Source organism: Nicotiana sylvestris, chromosome 5 (genome assembly GCF_000393655.2).
Source record: "Nicotiana sylvestris chromosome 5, ASM39365v2, whole genome shotgun sequence".
Classification (NCBI taxonomy): domain Eukaryota; kingdom Viridiplantae; phylum Streptophyta; class Magnoliopsida; order Solanales; family Solanaceae; genus Nicotiana; species Nicotiana sylvestris.
Window position 1 is genome coordinate 102,101,660 of NC_091061.1, and position 25,798 is coordinate 102,127,457.

A 25,798-nucleotide genomic window follows, 5' to 3' on the forward strand; every position below is an offset into this window, starting at 1 on the left:
GCCTGCCAATGGGTATGTGTCTCTACCTCGAGTCTCCAAATGTCAACAGCTAAGCACCTCTCGGGACTCCGCTGGTACTAATCTGTACAAAAAGTGCAGTAGTATAGCATGAGTACAACTGATATAATGTACTCTACAAGTGTCGACCATAACCTCGACTAAATAGTGATGAAACTATGATAAGACACTTATTCTATAAACCTGTACAAATAACAAGCAGAAAGACAAATAAATTAAAAAGGATCGAATAAGAGAACGAGTATACAAATTTCACGGAAATAACTACATAGCATAGTCTTATGAAGGAATTCACAAAGGAGAAGCAATATACGAGAAATAAGCACAAGATATTATATCCATGGTGGCGAGCAAACCGATCCAATCTTAATACCGGTGCGGCGATAACCCGATCCAATGACCATACTGTTGCGGCATGCAACCCCATCCAACACACCAATCCACATGGAAATACATATTGAGCATTTTCATACTTCCTAAATACATGTATATCAATGACAAACATGGTAAAATGCATAATAATAATATGGGGAAGTAAATAAGCACAATACACTACAAAGTAGATAAGCGAGACTTAGGTGCAATAAGAAATCAACATTTCAAGAGGCATACCGCTCATATAAACATTACAAGGCCTAAGCATGGCCACTAACATATTAATAATTAAGTAATTTCACAACCCATCATAGCATAAGAGAATAATACATGAATCAGGCAAGAGATGAATAAGACTAATTATACCCGATCATGCTATAATCCTCGCAACGCATATACACTCGTCACCACATATATATGTCAACCCCAACACACTTAGCACATAGCAAATAAACTATTTACAACCTATTTTCCTCAAGTCAAAGTTAATCAAGATACTTATCTCTTCCGGAACAAGTTCAACAATCTAATACCATTTTTCCTTTAAGAACAAGCCTCCAAGTAACTCAGAGTCTAGTCAAATGATACTTCGATAAGTCAAGACAAGCCTTAGGAATTATTCTTTTATCAAAAAGGTTCGATCGTTGCCTAATTTAGAAAAGTCAAACAAAAGTCAACTCGGGCCCACATGGTTGAAATACGAAATTAAGACCAAATCTCGATGACCCATTCATCCTCGAGCCTAAATATATGATTTACATTAAAATCAGACCTCAAATCGAGGTCTAAATCATTAAAATTACTTCTCTTAAGTTTAAACCCAAAACCTGATTTCTACACTTTGAAATCTTAGATTTAGGGGTAAAAATCTATAGGGAATCATGATAATTAATCAGAACTAAGTTAGATTTACTAAACTTTGAAGTTGGAACAAAAATCCTTCAAAAGATCGTCTCTTTACAAAGTTTAGGTCTCAAAAATGAAGGAAGAAATAACTTCGAAGACTTTTTCTTTTCCCCAGATGCAGATATACAGATGCAACAATATAATTACAAGTACGACACCGCTGAAACAGCAAGATGGTCTGCAGATGCGATCCATCATCGGTGAAAATATCGCAGATGTGACCAAGCTCTCGCAGACGCGACCTTCGCTCATACGACCAACCCTCGCAGGTGCAACCTCCCTCCAGAGTTGAGCTCCTCGCAGATGCGAGACAACACCCTCAGGTGCGATTTCGCACCTGCGCACCTAGCACCACAGATGCGACAGCAAGCCCGAGCTCCCTTTTTCTCATAGATGCGAGCTAACACCCGCAGGTGCTACCTCACACCTTTGCACATGATTATCGCAGAGGCGACAACTGTAGCACCAGCACCAGTAAAAACACATGAAAATAGTCTGAAATCAATCTGAAACTCATTTGAGCCCTTCAGGACTCGATTCAATCATCCCAACAAGTCTATATTATCCAACACGAACTTTCTTGAAGGCTCAAAACACCAAAAATAATATCCAAGTCAAGAATCAAACATCAAAACTCAAGGATCTCAAATGTTCTTAAGTTGAAATTTCTAGCTTTCGACTAGAAGCGCCAAAACGACCTCGGGTCACCTGAGACCCGAACCAAACATACATGTCTAAAAATATCATACAAACCTAATGGAACCCTCGGATCATCAATCCGGAATTGTTTACTAATAATGTTGACCTTGGTCAACTCCAACAATTTTAAGCTTCTAAAATGAGATTCACTCTACCAAAACATTCCCGAAGCTTCCAAAAATCAAAATCAACCACGCATACAAGTCAGGTTGTTACACCAAGTCTATTTAGTGTATCTGATTTAGAATACATACAAGTATGTTTGCGCAAATTCTTGTATAAATATACATATACAATCACGTGTATACTGATCCCGTGCAGTGCTTAAAGCCATCATATCAATTTACAAAATGATAGTGTGTAATACTATTTCGCAATTGTTCATAGTTAATTACACTAGCCCCTATATCGTGGTTTTCCATGGAATAGTTTGAACGGTGTTCAGTGCTTTCAGAAAATATTCAATTATTTGTGTTTAGAACAATGTTTTCAAATTCAACATACAGAATAACCACAGCTAACATCTTAATGAACTAAATGTCATACCGAGGCCAATTTTATCGTGAAAACCACCCCTTTGTAGCAGAAAATATGTTATACTGAGTACACAACTTGTACATTCTTAATAAACTACTCTGTTGAATCTTGTGGTTCTCAGATCTGGATTTATGTTGCTGATTGCATCAAAATCTACTGTTTGGAATGCTCCAATTCTCCTCAGCAAATTGAGTATACACAATGGCTAACAGTTGGCGGATTTGCAGCATGTTGCTGCTGGAGTCGATCAAAGGCATAATTTATCCGAGTCTTTTTGTGTATGGATCTCGAGAATTTACAGGACAAAAGAATCTTTAAGTAACAACATCTATTCGGACTTCTCAATTTCTCGGAATCTCTGCTCCCATTGTTGTGCATCATAATCTTGCTCGTATAAGTCCTTGTCTGTACTGTAAACAATTCGATCTTGGCCAATAAAAGTCCTCTGTGCCATATCCCGGGCACTGAGAAGCTGAAAGTTATAGAAATAGTTAAGAGAGCTGGTAGCTAGTGAAAATAGGCATGACTAGATGTAAGTAGCAAATGTTGTGAACATAATCATGCATCACGAGTATTGCCTTGTCAAGGCCTGACAAAATCCTAAAATACCAGGTCCCTTCTACTTTTTTCTTTTTCATTTGCACTTGCAGAGTTACATGTTAAAAATCCAAATAATACTTCAGACTGTAATAACCAAGTATAAACTTCGCCAACCACATATTGCTTTACCATCATTTTCTTATGTTTTCTTGAGAAACATGTAACATTTACTACAGATTGTGCATGGCATTCCTTCCAAGAAGCATTCTCATATGGGAATTGATTTTACGAACTCATAACCCAATAGACGTTTCAAGTAAAGATGCATGGCAGCTGCTTCCATGAACTTAAGGTAGGATGATAGGACCACAGAAAAACATAATCATGCAATCCAAGTTAACCCCCACCCCCCACCCCCCCACCCCCACCCCCCAAAAAAAAAACAATGAGAAAATAAAAGATTAATTACATAAAAAAGCATTTTACATCCTACTACAAGTTTAACTCTACTGGCATAAGTAAAGACAAGTTCAGTAACCGAAATATACAGTTACAATGTTGTTAAACTTTCCTGAAGCCACAGAAAATAATAATTCTAAGGTAAAAATAAAATCTGATAAAATGTTGTTTCATGCCAAACTAATATAGTAATTTCGGAAGAGACATACTATTTGAATTAAAAAGGATTCAACTTTTTAACTACCTTGCTCATTGGCCTTCACCGTTAATTCTTCAACAAATTGAATATGAAGTAGGTGTATCATGTATGAGATTTTTATCTTTCCTATTTCTCAATTAATTATGGATAGCTAGCTTTTCTTACATATAGATGTTATTATTGTAAAATGTGGAATTTGAAGCACGGAAACTGAAGTTCTGAAATGGGGAAAACATAAGCAAACTAAGCAGAAAACTATTCATACCTTTCGCCGTAGTGCCAGATCAGGCCGTTCAAGTGCTCGGGCATATTGTTCCCTTGCTTGATTTCTTCTTTCAATATCAGCATTTCTCTTTCGAACAAGAAACCATCGGATCAGGGGAATAGTGAAAAATGAGCCAGCATAAATCTGCCAAGTAATAGCATACAGTTAAAAATGAGTACTTTGAAATGCTTATTCACTTCCAAAAAACAAATGAATACATCCGAGTCACATTAAAGACTGCACAATATAAGAATCAATCAAGACATTTTGTTTGCAATTATTGATTGATAATCAACTAGCGCTGGAGTTTACAATAATTAATCTACTTTAACTGAGGCCAAAATTCACAAATAGCAGATAAAAATTCAGGCTCGATCATGGTAAAGCTTAAGTAATACTCAACAATCAGGCAACCATAGTAGTGAAATGTGAAAAGTGCAAAAGTCTGCTGGGCCAGAGGCCCCAGCAGAATTAAAGCATGAGATTTGACGAAGAAAGGCGCTTAAAAAAGAAGAAATGGAAAATATATATGTAATGCAACGAAAAATTATTACAAACTTAAAAGATAACTATTTAGGTAAAAATAATTGAAATAACTATAATTACACAAAATATTCGAAGTAAAAAGAAAGTCAACCATTTGTATGAGAAGATGTAATTTTATGTTTTCAAAACTAGTTTTCTTATACTAAAAGAATTAATTTCTTATTCCTAATAATTAAAAACTCATTAATAGCTTTTTTTTTTTTGGGTTACTGTATTAGTTTGCCAGCTATATTTATTGTCTAGCACCACCGCTTAAAAACACAACCCATGGGTGATGAACCGCACACCTTAGCACCTTAGCACAAACACTACAGCGCCACGTAAGCAAGGGGAAGCTCATAATCTAGCTTCAACGTTTAAGTGCACCTCAAATAAGCCTTTAACAAACTGCAAGCAATATTTCAAGATAATGTTTTCGCAGTTACCGAGTCACTTTACAACTAATCAAGCACATCATCCAGTTCAAAAGAGTAGTAAATTCCTGATGCACTAAACAACATTGAAAGAAAAAGAGCAAAATAACCAAATGAAGTAATCAGCTCCATGTTTTTTATCACCCAAAAAGATGTCAAGAAGTCTTTATATGCTGTGATTGCATACAACATGAATGTTCTCAAGTGAGAAATAAACAGTTGCAGACATGAATGATCTCGATACTTGGATGATATAATAGACTAAAACAAGTTTTGCTCAGGAATGATACAACAGATGATACCTGAAGTAATGGAAATATCTCTGACACAAATGAGATGAAGCTACTTGGACTGACTGTCATGTTCCTTCAAAATGCAGTTTAAGCAGTAGATGTAAGAAAAATATAGAAGCAAAACTTAAAAAGTCTAAAGACCACATGGAGACCCATACTTCAACATGGTACCAAGAATAATCACTCCAAACAGATTGAGCCCACCCAATCCAATGACCAATGCCTTTTCCGATGAGCTTGTTTTACTGAAATGTAAAACCTATGTTAGCGAAATTAAAGTTAAATCCATAGGTGACGAATTCAAATCACCAACAACCAAGACAAAAATGATACCTAAATTGCCACTTCTTTTCTTGCAGAAATCTTTCCACCTGTCCAACCCAGTCAGTCCATCTTTTTCCTACGTACTCCTTCCTTCCACTCCTTTGTGGAGCAGCCGTACGCTGAAGTGATGGAAATTGGTACAGGATATTTCCCTGGAAAAAAATATTATAGGACAAGCACATGAGAGAATATAGGAGTGTAAAAAGATTATTGGGCCCGCAACATAGGGAAAGCGACATCAAAAGCTCCTCAACAACCATGGACTTATGCATATAGCCCCTAAACCTACTTGCCTCATGTAACAACCCGCCGATCGTTTCATGAGTTACCGCTCTGTTTCCCTCATTTCTGCTTCTTTATGTGTTGTTCAGCTGTATTTCATCGTATCGTGTTGGTTGGTTTGGGTTCGGAGTGGTTTTGTAGAAGAATGGACACTTAATCTCTTTTGAGTAAGCTTAAACTGGAAAAGTCAACCGGATGTTGACTTATGGGTAGAAGGTCTCGGATGTGAATTCTGATGGTATGGATAACTTCGTTAGGTGATTTGGGACTTAGGAGCGTGATCGGAAGGTATTTTGGAGGTCCGTGGTAGATTTAGGCTTGAATTGGCGAAATTGAAATTTTGGCGTTGTCCGGTCGGCAGTTGAAATTTTGATATCAGGGTCGAAATGGAATTCCGGAAATTGGAGTAAGTCTGTTGTGTCATTTGTGACGTGTGCGCAAAATTTCAGGTCATTCGGATGAGGTTTGATAGGTTTTTGCATCATTTGCGGAATTTGAAAGTTTGGAAATCCTTAGGCTTGAATCCGATGATGATTGATGTTTTGGTGTTGTTTTGAGTGTTCCGAAGGTTGGAACAAGTTTCAATGATGTTTTAGGATTGGTTGGCATGTTTGGTTGAGGCCTCGGGGGCCTCAGGTGAGTTTCGGGTGGTTAACGGATCATTTTGGACTTTGAAAGGATAGCAGATTTTCTGGTATTTTGTTGCAGAGATTTGTTCTTCGCGTTCGCGAAGGGGAGCTCGCGTTCGCAAAGGTGTGGCCACTGGAAGGATCGCGAACGCGAGGAGTTGAACGTGTTCGCGAAGAGGAAAGATGGAACAGCTGGACCCCAAGGATTTCTTCTACGCGTTCGCGTAGAGGACAACGCGTTCGCGAAGGGTCTGGCAGGTGAAGCTACGCGTTCGCGGGAGGGTTCTCGCGTTCGCGAAAGAGGAAATTTGAGCAGTGGATTTTTTGTGCTTCGCGAACGCGAGGCTTTGACCGTGTTCGCGATGAAGGGAGCACCTGGGCAGAAAGTATAAAAAGCCATCTTCGCGATTTTCAGCTCATTTCTCACCATTTTTGGATAGCTTTGAAGCTCTTTGAGAGAAATTGACGAGGGATTCGAGGGGTAACACTTGGAGGTAAGATTTTTGAACTCAATACTCAATTCTATGGTGGTTTCTAACTGATTAGACATGAAATTAGTGGAATTTAAGGGTTAAAATTGGAGAATTAGGGCTTGAAATTGGAGAGTTTAAATTGGGGATTTGAGGGGCCATTTGAGGTCCGATTTTGATGTTCTTCGTATGTATGGACTCGTGGGAGGATAAGGATTCTAGTGATGTGATTTTTATCGGATTCTGAAATGATGTAATTTGATTATTTTCGCGTGGGCTTTGTTCTCATAGCATATATTGATGTTATGATTCTGATTTTGGTTAGATTTGGAGCATTTGGAGGCCAATTCGAGAGGCAAGGGCATCGTGAGCTAAAGTTTAGACCGATTTGAGGTAAGTAACGATTGTAAATCTGGACCTGAGGGTATGAAACCCCAGAATTTCGTACTGTTTTGATAAAATGAGGTGACGCACATGCTAGGTGACAGGCGTGTGGGCGTGCACCCGTAGGGATTATGACTTGGTCCGTCCCGTGGCGACTGTATAGTTGCATATTTTGATAAACTGTATATGATATCCATGTGTTTTAAAAATGAATTTGTTAATTTGGGCTGAATGACATGTTTGGGGCCTTGTGCCGACATGTCTGGACCCTTAGGGGTATTTTACTACTTTCCTCACACTGTTTTGATTCGAAAGCGGATCCTAACTCATGGTTTTACCTGTTTATTGTTTGATTCAGTTTCATTACTCTACTTTCAATTATATAGAAACTGTTTGGGCTGAGTCCCCTGATTTTCACTGAGATGCCCGAGTGGCTGCGAGGTTAATGACTGAGAGAGGTTGAGGACCTAATGGTGAGGATTATATATATGTTATGGATCGGGCTGCACTCCGCAACGATATGTTGGATCGGGCGGCACGCCGCAGCGATATAGCGTTTGGGCTGTAGGAGCCCCTCCGGAGTCTGCACACCCCCAGTGAGCGTAGTCGACTATATATTACGAATCGAGCTGCACGCCGCAGAGGTTATTATTATGAGATATCTATTGAGCAGGAGAGCCGAGTGTGAGTACTGATTGACAAGAGTTGAGTCACGAGCGACTGAGAGGCTTGCCCGAGGGGCCATACTTATGAGTGATACCTTGCCCGAGGGGCTTGTTTATGAAATCACTGTTTTCACTGCCCTTTATACTGAGCCTCTATTGAAAATATGTTGATCAAATGTTTTAAATAACTTTCATTGAAACTAAAGTTTTTTTTGCGAATTGTTTGGAACTTGAACAACGGATTTGACTTTGATATTTCCATTGAGATTTTATGTTAGATTATGTATATGATTTAAATGCTCGTCACTGCACTCAGACTTTATTTACTTTGGTTACTTACTGAGTTGGCATACTCATGTTACTCCCGCACCTTGTGTGCAGATCCAGGTGCCCGAGCATCAGAGTGAGAGCTTTCAGCAGCTTCTGAGTATTTTCGGAGATAGCAAGGTAGCTGCACGGCGTTCGCAGCCCTGCCTTTCTCCTTCCTATCCTTAGTGTTATTTATTTCAGTCTTTTCTTCTTGTATTGAATAGACAGTACTGGACAGTATCTTAGTGGCTCATGACTAGTGACACCATGATCGGGCGGTGTGGATGTATTTACGTACCTGTTTTCTTCCGCGTATTTTGTTAAATTAAATGCAAGACTTGTGTTCATAACTGATTTGGAAATGAATTTACAAAAGAACTTTATGTTATTTGGGTTGATTCGGCTTGCCTAGTACTGCGTTAGGCGCCATCACGACCGGGGTGATTTGGGGTCGTGATACCTCAGTAGCCCTTCATAGTTCATATCACTTTTCGTTACAGCACCCTATGTTGGTTGCTCGCATAAGAAACTATAAGAACATTTACATTAGATCCCAAACGTCTATGCAAATGCAGACACCTTGCAATATACACAATAGGGCAAATCAACCATTACTTTTAATTTGATCATTGGAATTTTAGTAAAGAGGTGCTCTTTGTACTCGAATGCAAAAAAACGCTTTAATAAATGTCGAGAAAGAAAAAAGAAGAGTTAAAATGAAATAAATGCTTACATCAACTTGCATATTGTAACATTGACTCTCTTTCATAGTCCCCTTTGTTGTTTCTTTTAGTTTAACATTTCTATTTTCATTTAAACTGTTGATGACTAAACCTGGAATTTAAAAAAAAAATAGAAAAAACTTCTTTATACCATATCTTGAGCTTTATTATCCAAATCTGTAGATTAGGAATAAGATTTGACTCAGTTCGAAATTCGGAGGATATATTTAACCTTTTCAAATATCCCTTCAGGATCAACTTATGATAATCAATGCTCTTTCAAACAGCTCGAAATTATGAGTCGGTTAGAGTTCAGGTCTGAATCTGAGATGAGCATGTTAAGTTTTTGGCAAATTCTTTAAAATGTACAAGGTACCATATCCATGTCATAACCAATCAACAAAAGTACCTTACAAATTGGAGATTCCATGCAACAGAGCGAAGAGTCTAAATGAAATGGCTGGCAGAGGCAAGAGTGTTAATAAGGTTTTAATTGAAAAGAGGAGATAAAAGTTTAGTGGGTAAACTGACAAATTCACCGAAGTTTAATAACTTCCGATGTCTATCGCCCACTAGGTTTCAGATAATGAGAGTGGAGACTTTCACACAAGAAAATTCAGAAGCTAAAAATGATCCTCGAGATATCTTGCAGCCAAGGTTGCACTATGACAGAGCACACCTAATCATTTTATAAAGCCATGTGCACAGAAAAAGCCTTCATCCATAATAATCTGAAGTGAAAAATTCAAACAAATATATTACAGATAAAGCTTTTCCCTACCTCCTCATCTACTTCTGGCTGACCATCAAACCGCAAAAGCACTGGAAGGATGTAGGACTCATCATCCTGTCAGGAGAAAACCACAGAGAGGTAATTCAAAGGTCAATTCAGATCATTTTTCAAGCCAATGTTTTATTTTTAAAAGGTAAGATTTATTAAAAAGGCACCAAGATGGTACAAGTTACATCAGTCCATCTGCCACTAACATGGCAACTACAGATCTCCTCTCTCTTCTAAAAAGTCCAAGTATTGTTCCATGGTTTCAATAGTACCTCTATCACACCAAAAATACAAGTTCAAAAGACAGTTATTTATAATTCTGAAAATATGTTGTTTTCTACCTTCAAAACAAATAATATTTCTTTCCAGCCATATTGTCCATAAAACACACAAAGGAATTGTCCTGCATACTGTTCGTTTCCTTGTTGCCATTTTCTGATGATGCCATTGTTCCAACAAGCTCTTAATACTGTTAGGCATTACCCACTTAACACCGTACATGTTTAAAAAGAGCTCCCAACACTGTTTTGCCACCCTGCAATGAATAAAGAGATGACTGACTGTCTATTTCTTCTTCACACATATAACATCTGTTGCTTAAAGAAAAACCTCGTTTTTTCAGATTCTCCTGAGTAAGACATGCTCCCTTAGCTGCAATCCATCCAAAACAAGGAACTTTAACAGGTTCCTTTGTCCTCCATATAGCTTTCCATGGCCATTCTATTTCATATAATCCTTGTTGTTTCAGTAATAAACTGTAGCATCCTCTGACTGTGAACTTTCCATCTTTACATGCTGCCCAAATCAGTGAATCTCTCCTATTTTCTTCCAGTCTGACAGTACTAAGGATTTGCATCAACTGAGCAAACTCCTCTATCTGCCAGTCATTGAGACCCCTTCTGAAAATCAACTGCCAACCATTACTTGAATAAAAGTCTGCTACCTTCCCCTTTCTATTTGTTGAACAGCTATATAGAACTGGAAACTTTTGTCTTACACAATCATTCCCTAGCCATACATCAGACCAAAAATGAAACTTTTACCATCTCCCAATATCAGCTTTACAAATTGTGTATATTCATCCCATAGACTACTAATGGTAGTCCAAACTCCGCCTCTAGAAGAGGATTGGACTAAACAAGGAGCCCAGCTGTCTCTTTTTTCCATATTTTGCATCTATGAGCTGCTTCCATAACCTAGCACTGCCATCACTGTACCTCCAAAACCATTTGAACAATAAGCTTTTATTATGCATTCTGAAGTTCCTCACCCCCCCCCCCCTTCTTGTTGTTTTTTTCTTTCATCACCTCTTGCCATATGATCAAATGAAACTTTCTGCTATCAGCGTTGCCTTCCCATAAAAACTTATTTTTTTATAGTATTTAATTTTTTTTTCTACAGATGCTGGCATTCTAAAGACATCAAATAAGTTGGGATACCATCCAAGACGCTATTAACCAGTGTTAGTCTACCCCCAAATGATAGGTATTGTTTTTTCCAAGGGACCAATTAACTGCTACACCTATCCAAGACTCCTTGCCACATCTTCTGATAATTCTTTTTTAGCACCTAATGAAGTCCTAAATAGGTAGTTGGTAGCGGCTCCACCTTACATCCCATAACTCTAACCAAATCATCTATGTCATCTTCAGCATTGATGCTAAACGCACTATCCTTTGCCAGATTCACTTTCAAACCAGATACTGCTTCAAAAGCTAGTAAGATTCCTCTGAGATATAGCAACTGATCTTTTATAGCTTCACACAAAATTAAAGTATCATCAGCATAGAGAACATGTAACACTTTTATCTCTGCCTCCCCATATCTAACACACTTTAACCCTTTCAACCACCCTAGATTTTCTGCTTTTTAAGCATTCTACTCAAGATTTCCATCATCAACAAAAATAGGTAGGGAGACAATGGATCTCCCTGTCTAAGTCCCCGTATGATTTAAAGTATCCCTGTGGGCTTCCATTAATCAGAACTGAGAAACTAATTGCGGATATGCAATATTTTATCCATCCAATCCATCTATCCCCAAAATTCATTTGTTTCATAATGCTTAATATGCATGAACAGTTAACATGGTCATAGGCCTTTTCCAAATCTAACTTAAAAGCCACACCTTTCATCTTCCTCTTGAAAAGATATTCCAAGCATTCATTTGCTATCATGGCAGCATCAACAATTTGCTTCCCTTTTACAAAGGCATTTTGCTTATCTGAAATTAATTTCCCAATCACCCCCTTAGGTCTTTCAGCCAACAATTTTGCAATTATTTTGTAGACACTTCCTAGTAAACTGATTGGTATGAAATCTTTTACTTCCACTGCCCCCTTCTTCTTAGGAATGAGAGCAATAGAAGTAGAATTAATATTCTCGGTGAAAATACCTTCCTGATGGATACAATCCACGGCTCTCCAAACATCCTTCCCAATAATGTTCCAACACTTTCGGAAAAAAAACATGTTAAAACCATCAGGACCAGGTACCTTATCTCCCTTGAATAACTTAACAACTTTAATCACCTCCTCCTCGGAAAAAGGTCTTTGTAACCACTCCTTATCCTCATCTGTTATTTTTTCAATACCCTCATCCTCCCACAATGGTATCCATTGCTCAGATTCTGGAAACAATTTTCCATAGAATTTTAATATGTGATCTTTGATAAGCTTCTCATCATCCACCAATTCTCCATCTATGAGCATTTTATCAATACAATTAAACCTCTAGTGTGCATATGCCTGTTTGTGAAAAAACTTCGTATTCCTGTCACGTTGTTCAACCCATAAACACCTAGATTTCTGTCTCCAACTAATCTCCTCCGCAATAGCAATCTCCTCTAATTCTTTTAAAACAGAAACTGTCAGCTTCATTGTGCTCATCGTTCTGATATTGTTCCCTTCCTTGATCTATTCTCTCCAACTTGGACATAGCCCTGTCTTCCTCTCCTCCAAGGCTCCAAGCTCCCAAATACTTCCTTGTTCCACTTTTTTAAATCAATCTTTAACATTTTCAACGTTTTCGCTAAAATCTCATCTAGGCTTCCCTGAATGCAATATGAGTTCCACCAACTATTAACCAATTCATTAAAATCCTTGTGCTCACATCACATATTTTCAAATTTGAAATATCCCTTCCCCTTATTCCAGTCACCACACTCCAAAATGATGGGACAATGATCAGATGTCACCCTGGGCAGTACTCTCTGCTTAACAAACTTGAATTGCTCACCCCGGCTTTCTGAAATTAGAGACCTATCTATCCTTGACGCACATCAATTGTCATCACCCCTGAACCATGTAAATTCTCCTCCATGAAGTGGTAAATCCTGCAAATCCAAATTTTGAATTGTTCTATTAAACTCTCTCATAGCTCTTGTATTTCTGGCTTTGCTTAATCTTTCCTCTTCAAATTTGACAACATTAAGTCACCTCCACTTACCCATGGTTGAGAGATTACCCCAATAACTGCTCCCATCTCTTTCCAAACAGTCCTCCTTGCTTTTCGATTACAAGGTCCATAAACCCCTGTGAATGCAAATTGAAAACCAATATTCTCTTCAGCTAGAAACACAGTAATTGAATGTTGCCCTATATAATTATCTAAGCAGCTTTATCTTCTCTTATCCCAATAAACTAGGATTCCTCCACTACTGCCTTGTGCTTCCAGTTCAGCCCATTCAATCCATCTCGACCCCCCTATCTGCCTAATACGTAATTGATCCATTTGATGCAATTTTGTTTCTGTCAAACATAGAAGATTCACCAATCTCCTTTTCTCTTTGCCATTAATTCCCCTCACAGAGAAATAAAGCAAGAAAGACAATTAACAAGACATTAGGTACTGGATCATGAAAACATGAACCCTTGGATTATCAAATGTTCAATGGGTTTGAAAATAGTTTCCTGAAAATGCCGAATAAACAAAAATTACAGCACAACTTCTGCAGTGTTGGCGGAAAGAAAAAGCAAGCAATAATGAAAAAGAAATCCAACATTTAGATCATGTAAAGCCCATCAAGTACCGTTTTGTTAGGAGTCTCCACATCAAGAAAGGGAGCAAGTTCTTCAGCAGCAACAACGCCACCATTTGATGATATATATTGCCCTACCTGCAAAAAGTTTTTAGACAATGGTAACTACTACATATTACAAGTAGTATCTGATCTTAACATAAAAATGTAAAAAGTTAGCGACAGTAGATATATTAAACTATCAAAATCAGAAAGTAAATAGATGAAACATTGTGCAAACATACCATTTCAATGACAAAGTAATGCCTTACACTGATTGTCCCAAGAGAAATCACTTGGTGAGTTAAGAAGTGTTCTTATTTGGTTATCAGAATAGACAATTCCAAGCCATTAGCTTGGTTCATCAGTATCATCTGAGGCAAGAAGTTCCATCGGATATTAAACATGGGGCTATGAGAAGTTACCTAATTCAACCCAAGCTGTTTCTATTTTATTAAACTAGGATACGAAAATCAGCAGATATTGGCACTACTAAAACTAGCAACACAATGTGATTAGATGCCAAATTATTATTACTCCAAGATTGTGTTATGTTTTCCAATTGTTTATTGTGTTGTAAATAGCTTGCAATAATAAAACACATTGCAGGTATTTTTCTCATTATTCTTCTCTATTTTCTGCACCAACAGTTGCGGATCCCTTTCTTTGATTTCACACTTCCTTGAGTGTCCTTTTAGTTTAGTATCAGAAATGAAGATCAACGTAACCATAAAGGCACCCAATAGACTAAATAAAACTTTATAATTCCTTTTAAAGTAGCCCAGCAAAGGGCAATAAGCCACTAACTAATTGCATCCAAGACCCAATGACTGATAAAGTAAGAAGCCAATTTTCAGCCAATTATTCATTATGGGAAACTATACACCCATGATCCAATAGTCAACCCAATTTTAATTTATTCCCAGCCCAAAGAAAGAAAAAGTTAACAGTAAGCATTGATAATCCTAAATGGCCACCATGCAAAAATGTACTTCCTCACTCTTTCTATTCATCACTCAATTACCCAAGTAGCATCATGAGACAATGAGAGGAGCATTGGCATTTTCTTCTCTCCCAAAAAAAAAAGAAACAGGAATCGCACATCCCTCCCTTCAAAGTATTTGCCACCAAACTCAGATACAAAGGTATGACTACAAGTCACCTTCTTAGTTGTCTGTATGATAGACACTAGAAAGATTGAAGCATCGATCACTTCATCCAGGATACATACCCCCTTATCTAAACAAATTTACCACAATAATGTCCTGGGTGTCAACAAGTTTTTTTTTTTTTTTTTGATAAGGTAGCTAGATAGGCAAAAAATTTGTAAGTGCAAAAAGATGATGCTGTACAGAAACAACAAAAATAAAACAAGTGATTGTGGAAAAAAACGTTGTTATGCAAAACAATTTAACTAGAACATCTTAATATCTCACGTCATTTTAAGATGGTAGAGATTAACCAAAAAGCAGGCAAGGAGTTACCAGAAGCAGGAAGAAGAAAAGAGGAAAACATAAAAGCAGACAAGTAATCACAGTGTCAGCAATGAAATATTGAAAATAATAGACCACTGGGCTTGGAGTTGTAGCTTAGTGGTTGCAACTCTATCCAACATGTGTAAGATTCTAATTCCACCAAAGGCCATCCTTTTCCAGTTCCTCTCCCATTATTCACATGCCCAAGCCACCCCCACCGCAGAAATAAGAAAAGGAACAAAAAAAAGCAACGGACCGCTAAATTCAGTGCTCAATTATTACCAACTTCCACCTCTCCTCTTCAATCTCTTGATTTGGATCACCATCACCAAATACAAAGGAGAAAACCTACAAATTGAGCAACAACTGTTAGACATGTCAGAATCAGATGCAAATATAAAAGCTCTGCTCCAATGCCTTTAACACATACAGATTCAATGAAGTTCATCCCACCACTTTCTTCGCGAACTCGTCGTCTCCTATAATAGTATGGATCCCAATACCTAAAAGAAACTTAGTAGATTAGAAAGGTGCCCAGTTCTATAATGAAGCTTCTAACCATGCTACATAATATTTCAAAATGGAAAAAGCATCATGCTCACTCATATGCGGGTCACTATCAAGTTATTCCATTGAACATGTATCACACTTGCTAGGTTAGAACATTAAAATGTGAGAAATAACTATATTTTTTCTAAACAGTTAAGCACTAAAAGTTCTTGCATGCAATACCTTAGAGTACTTTTAGGAAATTAGGCTCGCTGACATGGTTACCAATCGATCAAGAAAAAAGGAAAAGATAAAACTGTCTTAGTGCTACAACTGTTACTTTTTCAAATGAATAGAGCTCCTTTTATTTGGGTTAACTCAATTGTGGAACTTGTTTCTGAGTATAGTCAGAATGAATTAGATCATGCCAAATGATACAACTGACCACTTGAGATATCGGGGTGGTGTTAGGAAGAAGAAATGGTGGCAGATGATCCCAGGCTGTATTTGGTGGATAGTCTGGAATGGAAGGAACCCAGATGTTTTGAGGAGAAAGGAACTCCATTCAGATAATAAAAATGAACTGTTTACAACTTTTTCTTTTTTGCTGTAAAGAATGCCCTGTGTATGATATGTGAATACTGAATCAATACTTGACATCGTAGACTCCCTGTAAATTTTTTGTTGTAGGGGGGATTCTTATCTTTTTTTTGTTTTTTCTTGGAGCATGTATATTTGTCACTTCTAACTGCACAATCTTTGTGCTGTTTTTTTATAAAATTTTACCATTCTAAAAAAAAAAAAAAAAAACAATTCTACTCATCTTACTTATGTTTCTGCCTCAACCATCAGCATGGGGTCTTGCCCAACTCGAAGGAACAGTTAATCTGAAGTACTTGAACTCAAGGTTGGTTTATTATTATTTTTTTAAATAACCGTAGTGTCCGGGTCAACTTGCATGCACCCGACTAGTTCCACAAAGTACCTGCTACCTCCAACCAGCACAGGTAACGGGTAACTCTGTCCACCAAAGCTTGAGCAAATGGGAAGAAATCATCTAGTCCTTTTGTTTCCATGCAACGGATTTGAACCTAAGACCTCATGGTTCTCAATCCACTTTACTAACCACTAGGTCACACCCTTGGGTGCAACTCAAGGTTGGTTTATTCTAAGCTCACCTCCCTCAATGCAGGATTGTAATTTGTAGTTTAATTGCTTAGGTTTGAGACTAAAACGAATACGGGGAGGTGAAACGCCACTCAAGCAGATACTAAGAAGCCAAGAGAGAAATGGCACAACGTGTTCCACACAACCATTGACACCCAGTTGGCCCTAGTTCTTCCCTTTGCTTGCCTCGAGAAGGACAAGGAGCAGGGACTGGACTCAGGGCGTTCACAACATATAACATGCTTTTTGAAGATCAATAGTCACTTGATCTTCACAGCTCGAAAACTGATAAAATAACAAGGAATTAAACTAGGACATGTTATTTGAGATGGTTCTGTATGAAAAAATTGCAGTTGATCTGTATCTTTTTTGAGTGCGTGTTTTACATCCATTTGTTGGAAGAAAAAAAAACTATATCTTGTTATTTTTGTGACCGTATAGGCCACCAACACCCTGCTAAAAATCATCAAGACAAAGTAAAATTGATTCAGTTGTACCACTAGGACAGACCACTAAGCAGCATCTGGGCCTAACTACTTTTTCTCATCCCTCATAAAACCCACTAGCCTTCGAACAATGGTGCCAGCTCTTAGCCAGACCATGACCAATGCTGCTGCCACCAAAAAATTGCTTCCCCCCACCCCCTCCTAGCTGTCTGTCCATAATATATCCTAGCTGACAGTAAAGAACTCAAACACCTCATTGTCATGAGAATGAAAGCAGACTGGGGGTCTCAAAACAGTACATGAAAGAGAGCAATAGAGGGATTCAATCTATCAAAGCAAGCTTATGGGAAGAAACAAAAGTCAGTGATGAAACTAGTAGATCTCAAGCAGCAGAGGTGGTGGCTCATAGCTACTAGTAAAGGAGTCAACAACAGGGCCATTTGTTTTCTCATTTTCTGGACGGATCTGTTGTAAAAACTAAGAAGTATAAACCAAGCTGGACAACACCAACAATAAGGAAAATAAATCCTACAAATAAGGTTCACTCAGGAGGGGTAATAAGTTAATACTGAATAAAGGAAAAGAAAACACTAAATTTCCCTAAATAGGTGATCTCATTCTGTTACAACTTATATAAACATAACAAAAAAACCTTGGAATCAGTTGAAAGTACAAGGACATGAATGCTCAAAGGAGGCCAGCCCCCATGGTCTAGTCGTAAGAGCACGATGTGTGGGTTAGGCACATGTCATGGATCCAAACCTTGTTGCAGACGAAAGTCTAGTATTTAAGAAAGAGAAGGATAGAGGGGTGGGCCCATCATCCACACCATGCTCCACTGCTCTTCGGGGATTGATCGGTTATCAGGAAAATAAAAAAGCTAATGTTCAGAGGAGCCCATAAGTGAGTCCCTTTATAAACTTCAAAAAGCAAAACAAGTGCAAAAAAAACTGCACCGAGCCACCTTGCTTCTTCCAAAATAATGCTCAAATTATAATTACCAGAATAAATCAGTTGGACTTAAGTAAAATGTGAAACCACTGTCATAAGATCTGCCTCGTCTTCCCCGGTTGTCTTCTTCACTGTAAAGAAAGCAAATGTCAGAGACAAATAGCCCATTAGAAAGGAAAAAACGATGATTTTAGAAAAATAAGTATTTCAAGCAAAAGTAGGCAGAAAATGATTTCAAGACGTTTGGTATGTCTCCGGATACCTTCTACTAGAGAGGATAGCAATTATGGTTGTATAGACAATGACAATTGAAGCAATTAATGCTGTACCAAAGGAAACCCTCACTAAGTATTCACCTGCAAGCTGCAAAGTATCGAGACTCACTCAGAAGAGAACTATTATGGGTAAACCTATTCAAATAACACGCACCGAAATCAACAATAAAAAAGGATTAATACCTTTGCTTTCTCCAGGAAAGGCTCAACCTTCATCCTAAATGATTTAGCGGTGAGATTTGAACGATAATCCTTAGGAAATACATAAAGGACATCACCTTCATCTGACACCTGCCAAAAACAAATTAGCCATCAATAAACAATCAAGATGTGGACTAGATGCATTGCTCTTCAAGTCATCCATTAAAGGGTGATTAACTTCCAAAAGAAAGAAGTAAAAATTTCAATTTGTAAATTATATTCTACAAAAATTTAGAGGACTCGCCCATAAAAATCTAATAGAGTCTTGAACAAAATTGTCAACAGACACATCATATATTAACCTTGCGTTGGATGTTGTGAACTTTACAGTTACCAATGTCCATCACTCTTAAGCATATCGTTAATATCCTTCGTGTTAACCTTTTCTATTTTCTCTAAAAGGTTGATTTAATCAAACTAACGAAAACTTCACCTTGTTGCCAATTTAAGCTTCATGGGTAAAATGTGCTAATGGCAACAAAGGTCCTTGACTATTCATAAAAATGCAGTGACACCCTTAAAAAAATTATATCTGACCATTACGTCCTCCAAATCTAATTGCTTGGCATTAATATCCTAATATAAATTTCTGGTTCAATCAACCTTCAGAAAGTCAAATATCTGGCTCACACAATGGAAATTATGATATTTTAGCAGAAGATCAATCAAAATCTTCACAAATTAAAAGAAAGAAAATGTAGAGGAAAATAAGTGATGCATTTATTTCTCTTTTCATTGTTCCCTATCCTTATCAAAAATAATATCTAACCGAAAAAAATTAACTAAGCCACTTGAGCTAGAGATTTTACTTTTAGAGGTTCTTTTGGCTGATATTCAATGTGATGACCATAGGCACTAAACAAGTAGAACTTGAAGGACCTGAGAGGTGGAACTCACTGTTTTTATGATGCACATCCTAAAATAGTTTAAGAACCTTCAATGCCATTTGTTAATTTATAATACAAATACAGTCAAACCTCTCTATATCATTCACTATAAAAGTCAAGTTTTCTCGGAACCAAACTTTTATGTTATGATACAACATATGTCCTTTATAACATCACTTCACTATAGCATCCAAAAAATATTGAAACAAACGCGGTTGTTATAGATAGGTTTGACTGTATATTAAGTGATTTTATTACTGCTCTTTCAGGTCTATCATTTATTTGAATCATCCGTAGTAAATAAATATAAGGACTACCAGTGCCCAACAGGTTGAATTTGGAGGGTATAGGAAACTCATTGTAAAGGGATAACATGGCACTCAGAATACTTGCCGGAACTTTTATGCTATTTAAGTTTATAATATATCCAAATTTGGCAACTTTAGTAGTATTCTTTCAGTTTTACCATCTCTTGGATCTTCCATACTGTCCAGTAACCACTTACATTAACACATGTATGATATCTCCATTGAGTAGTAAGAAATCCGGTCACGTTCTGGAGAGGTTCAGTTATTTTCAACAGAACAGCGTGGAGGTTGAGATTTGACAAAAGGAAATTGCGTAGTTAAAAGTCAAGTTTCTGAAAGTGGAACAGAAAGCAATTGAAGTTGCAGTCACTTCAAATAAACACAATACAATAACACGAACAATCAATTGACGAAAACCCCCAATAATTTTCACAAACTAAGCAATTGATTTTACAAATTAAAAATAAATAATATTCACTAGTCAAACACAACACAACAACACAGCGAGAAGTAGGGGTCGGGCAAAAAAAAAAGATAGAAAATATCACCTCCAAGAAGCCATTAGTATCAGTAGCGAGAGCTTGGAGAGCTTTCTGAGCTTGAGACAACTGAAGGCCAGCTTTACTAGCAACATCCCCAACTGTAACCCTCTTTCCCAATGAATCCACTGCGTCCATTGCCCTTTTCCGTACATCTGACGGCAGCTTATCACTCTCCACAATCCCTCCAGCCTTAACCTCAACATCAACACTACAATGAACTGATGAACTCCTCCTCCTATTATGCCTTAAAATCAGGTTTTTGCTGAAAGACCCAGAGTGTATTCTGGAAGGTTTTAGAATAAAGCAAGAGGGTTTTCGAGGGAATGCGATGGATTGAGTCTTGGTGGGTCTCACTGTGAAGAAGCATGTGGAAATGGCGGCCATTGACTATCAATTCTTCTTTTATCTTCCTAATCAAGATGTTCCCATGGGAAGTGGGGGAAAAGGGGGGATTTTTCTTTTGGAATTTGCTTGGTGTTAAATTTGGAATTTGCTTGGTGAAGAAGAAGCCACTGCTCAGGAAAGCGGGAGGATGAATTGGTTGGACTGGTGTCGTTTGGTTTGTGAGGGAAGGAAAGGAGAGGAAACTTGCGTAAGTTGTTTGGCTAAGGAGTCGTTTGGTTGCAAGAGATAAAATGCGAGTATTTCATTGACATAATTACCTTTAGGGTCGTTTGGTGATCGGGGTAAGGATATACTAATCCCCAAATAGAAGATAGTGATTGTATTTATCTTATATTTAGGTACGTGTGTTAGCCAATTTTGAAATAAATTTGGGATAAGGGTAATTTATCCTTGTACTATTAAAAATAGTTCATGTTTATCCTACGTCCTACCATCTATCTAAATTTACCCTTAGCGTTAGCAAAGTAATAAAAAATATTTGTATTACTAATAAAAATCCACGTGGTTTGATATTTGGGTGAGGTAGACGCCACGTGGCATGCCATCTCACCACTCTCCCACATCTCCTATGATCATTTACCCTTCCCCATTTACCACCCTTACTGAAGAATACCCATTTACCCGCATAAAAGGAGTAATAATATAATCTTGATATGTTAAAATTATATACGGTCAAAATCGGGATGCCCCTTTTTGTTCGACTAACCAAGGCTGGAACGTGGCAGATTAAGTTTGGACCTCGACTTTTATCTATGGCGCGGGGTTACGTTATAGAATTTTTACTTCCTATAGCAAAGGTTAATACCTTATTTATTTAAATAAATACCCTTTTAAAAAATTATATTCTATAGATACCTTTTGATTTTTATAGCCAAATATGTATTTATGGTTACCTCCAACTCTTAAGCCATAAAATACTCTTTGTATTATTTTTCTCTCTCATTCTTTCAGATTTTTCTCCACCCCCTCTCTCTCTCAACGCCAGTATTTCTCAATCGAACACCGGCAACCACTATCCACGTTATGTCTTCAGCAGTCGAACACCGGCAACCAAACAATGTTTTCCTTGATTTTCGTGGTTAATAGCAACCCATCATTCTGAATCGATTTCTTAGTTCTCAAATTGTGCAATAAGAATTTGGGTCGTGTTTTATTTGTAACACTGGCAACCAAACAATGTTTTCCTTGATTTCGTGGTTAATAGCAACCCATCCTCACACTCTCCACAATCTCCATTGGGTCGTGTTTTCACTACCGGCTTCCGGTGAATGGCGGATTCGCCGGAAATTAGGGTTTGTTCTTGAACAAAGACGACGGAATTTGGGGCTGAGCAACTTGATTTTCTGTTAATATATTTCAATGTATTTTTCATGCATTTTATTGTATTCATTGTCTTATTTTTCATTGTAATTCAATTTATCTCGTTGTATTCCATGTATTTCATTGTATTCACTGTTTTTTTCATTGTATTTCAATGTATCCCGCTGTATTATATGTATTTCATTATATTCACTGTCTCGCTATATGCCATGAATATATTCATATATTTTTTTAGTTAATATAATTTATGTATTTAGACGTATTATATAATTTCTCTGAAGATTGCTATGTTTTTGGGGTATTTTTTGGTTGAGAATCTTCTTTATGACTGAAAATACAAATTTTGTGTGTTATAATTGAGTTTGTTGAGTTATATTAGGAGTCTATTATGTTAATTGATTCACTTTCCGTTTTAAAAACAATGTAATCCCCTATTTCACGTCGTGAATACAGTCGAATAAAGTTGAATACAATAATCTGTCCAGCTGTAATCCCATGTTTCACTCCATGAATACAGTCGAATACACTCGAACACAACAACTCATTAGTTGGACTTCCTAGATTCACGGCTATTTTTGTTATTGTATTCATGAATACAATAGCTTAAATATATCAAATACATCTTATAACCACACAAAAGGTATCTATAATTTGTAATATAGCAAATGGTATCTATAGATGGCTAATTACTACCAAAAGATGGTGCTTTATGAAAATTTCTCTTAAGTTATTGAGACCCTAGGACTGATTAAGCTCGAGGTCGACCAAGATCGAGACCGAATAAGATAGAGATCGAAGCTAAGTCGAGTAACAAAAAATCGAGATATCCGGGATCGGCCAAGGATCGTGGCGAGAATCTCGGCACGAATCAAGTCAAGACTGGTTGTTCAGCCAATCATGGGATTTCCTTCTATATGTAGAAATGTATCTTAAGTAGAATTCCTCTACTATATAAAGGGGGTTCTAATCATTTGTAAGACATGTTGTTCTCACGTATCAAAACATTATAGCACTTTCTCTTTAGCTTATATTCTTGTTCATCAGCTTGCTTATTTCTTAACTATTTTGGCGTTAACCAGTTCAAGGGCACTCTAGCTCGAGGATTGAATCACGTTGCAACACTGGTTTGCTTTATCTTATTATTAATTTCTATTACTAATCTCCATATTTATCAATCGGTATTAGGTGAAATTACGTATACTTAAAACCACATTATAAGTTTAATTATTATCCAATTTTTAGGGTAAACAGTTTGGCGCCCACCGTGGGGATAAGGATAATAGTGATTGTCTGGTATTAATTCTCATAACACACACTACCTTACGCTTGTTCTTGTGAGTGTTTTTGATTTCAGGATCAACATGTCAAACTCGCAAGCAGTACCCACTCACGCTGACAACGACCTCTGTTTTCATGGAGAAAACGACAATGTAGCCGCCCTAGGGATCGAAGTGCCTCAGGCTGGCCTCGAGGGAGTACCAATTGTAGATCCCATCGATGTCAGTTCACATGTCGCCCTAAATGCAAATCTGGGTGTTGATTCCAAAGGTAGCATACGCAGAGAAGTTCGATCAGATGGTCAAGGTATGCAGGGCGGAGAAGACGATGGAGTCAGCCTCCAATTGATATTTGAAATGCTATAGGCTCAGCAAGCCATTATAGCGCAACTACAAAATCAGCATCGAGCACGAAGTAGGATCGAACCAGAACCCGAACCAGAAGTTATTCGTAGGGCCGAACCTATACCGGAGAGATCGAACGCCAATGTCTCGGGGACTGACCCGGCAATTATGAAAATGCTCGAGGAGCTCACTAAATGGATTGAATCAGGAGAAAAGAAAATCGAGGCGAGTGATAAAAAGGTAGAAACATACAACTCCCGAGTTGACCAAATATCAGGGGTACCACCGATTCTAAAGGGTTTGGATTCGAAGAAGCTCGTGCAGAAGCCTTTCCCTCCAAGTGCGGCTCCGAAGCCCATCCCGAAGAAATCCTGCATGCTAGAAATTCCCAAATACAATGGGACCACTGACCCTAATGAGCGTGTTACTTCTTATATGTGCACCATTAAGGGAAGTGACTTGGAAGATGACGAGATTGAATCCGTGTTGCTGAAGAAATCCGGAGAAACTCTATCAAAGGGTGCCATGGTATGGTACCATAATCTACCACCTAATTCTTTTGATTCATTTGTTATGCTTGCAAATTCCTTTGTAAAGGCACACGCTGGAGCCATTACGGTTGCAACTAGAAAGTTAGACCTATTCAAGGTAAGGCAAAAAGACAACAAGATGCTCAGGGAATTTACATCTCTATTTCAAATGGAACGGATGGATCTGCCACCGGTCACCGACGATTGGGCTGTTCAAGCCTTCACTCAAGATCTCAACGAACAGAGTTCCATAGCTTCACAACAGTTAAAGTAAAGTTTGATCGAGTACCCGGCTGTCACTTGGGCCGACGTACATAATCGAAATCAGTCGAAGATCAGGGTCGAGGATGATCAACTAGGGACCCCTTCCGGGTTCGTTTATCCTAACAGGCCCATGGATAGGATCAAAAGGGACATCGATCAAGAGCCAAGGTCGAATAGAGATTGATATCAACCGTACAACGGAGACCGTAGAAGCAGCGGGTTTAGGCGAAGCTTCGCATGAAATAAGAGGAGAAGTGATCGAGGTCAAAGTTCATGGGGACTTGATACTGAGGGAGATCACGTTAAATATCCAAAATCCGAATGAATGTATGACCCCGTTCCAATTCTTTCTATTTTTTTGACTAACACTTTCAGGCTACTGACAAGGATCGGTACGAACCTTTGGATCTTAAAGCACGCATTGCACTATTTTTCCCTTAGACCGATTTTTGTCCCAAATGGGTTTTCCGGCGAGGATTTTAACGAGGTAACCATTGTTCGTGCTAACTTAGAGTAATTCAACAGTATCTGAGGTTCCCTATAATAAGCCTCGAGTACTGGGGGGCATTACCTCGAATGTCTACTTTGTTGCAAGGAAATTGCTTCTCGACATGAAAATGTTGTAAGGGTCAAACGGTCAAATGAACCGTGCCCATATAGGTTACTCGAGCCATGACATCAAACATGCACGCATGTATAATCATATATTGAAAGAAGTATTTTTCCTTGCCGATATCTCGTGCCTTTAGAAAACTTTCCTACTTCATACTCTTGATCTATTGTGTAAACAGGTTTAAGGGCCGATCATGATGGAAGTTCGAACAACTAACCCCACGCTTGAGGAGTGCCGTCCGAAAAACAAACGAATACGAACTACTAAAATTTCAAGACCATAAGACCTTATAGGCGACCCTCGATTTTACAGGCCACAGGGACTGACACTTCGGGCAAGCTCGAAGTGAAAATAAGCCCAAAGGGCAGGTTCCGAACTAAAGAGGCTATGGCCAAATTAACGCGGATCAGAGACGTCCAAAATCCATAACAAAGTCCTAGCTCGATCAGAGACGGCCAACTCTCACTCGG

The 25,798-nt window shown here is 38.0% G+C and overlaps 1 protein-coding gene across 1 annotated transcript; it reads right to left on the reverse strand.

The window, feature by feature from the left end:
• Positions 1-2,446: 2,446 nt before the first annotated feature.
• LOC104231057 (uncharacterized protein At5g03900, chloroplastic-like) lies at positions 2,447-21,211 on the reverse strand. Its single transcript, XM_009783981.2, has 13 exons — positions 20,581-21,211; positions 18,820-18,927; positions 18,624-18,724; positions 18,412-18,492; positions 15,739-15,811; positions 15,591-15,656; positions 13,846-13,932; positions 9,817-9,882; positions 5,584-5,726; positions 5,409-5,495; positions 5,260-5,323; positions 3,999-4,142; positions 2,447-3,007 (listed from the first exon to the last, which is right to left on the reverse strand). The coding sequence occupies exons 1-13, from the start codon at positions 20,956-20,958 to the stop codon at positions 2,864-2,866; spliced, it is 1,542 nt and encodes a 513-aa protein (XP_009782283.1). The 5' UTR covers positions 20,959-21,211; the 3' UTR covers positions 2,447-2,863.
• Positions 21,212-25,798: the final 4,587 nt, after the last annotated feature.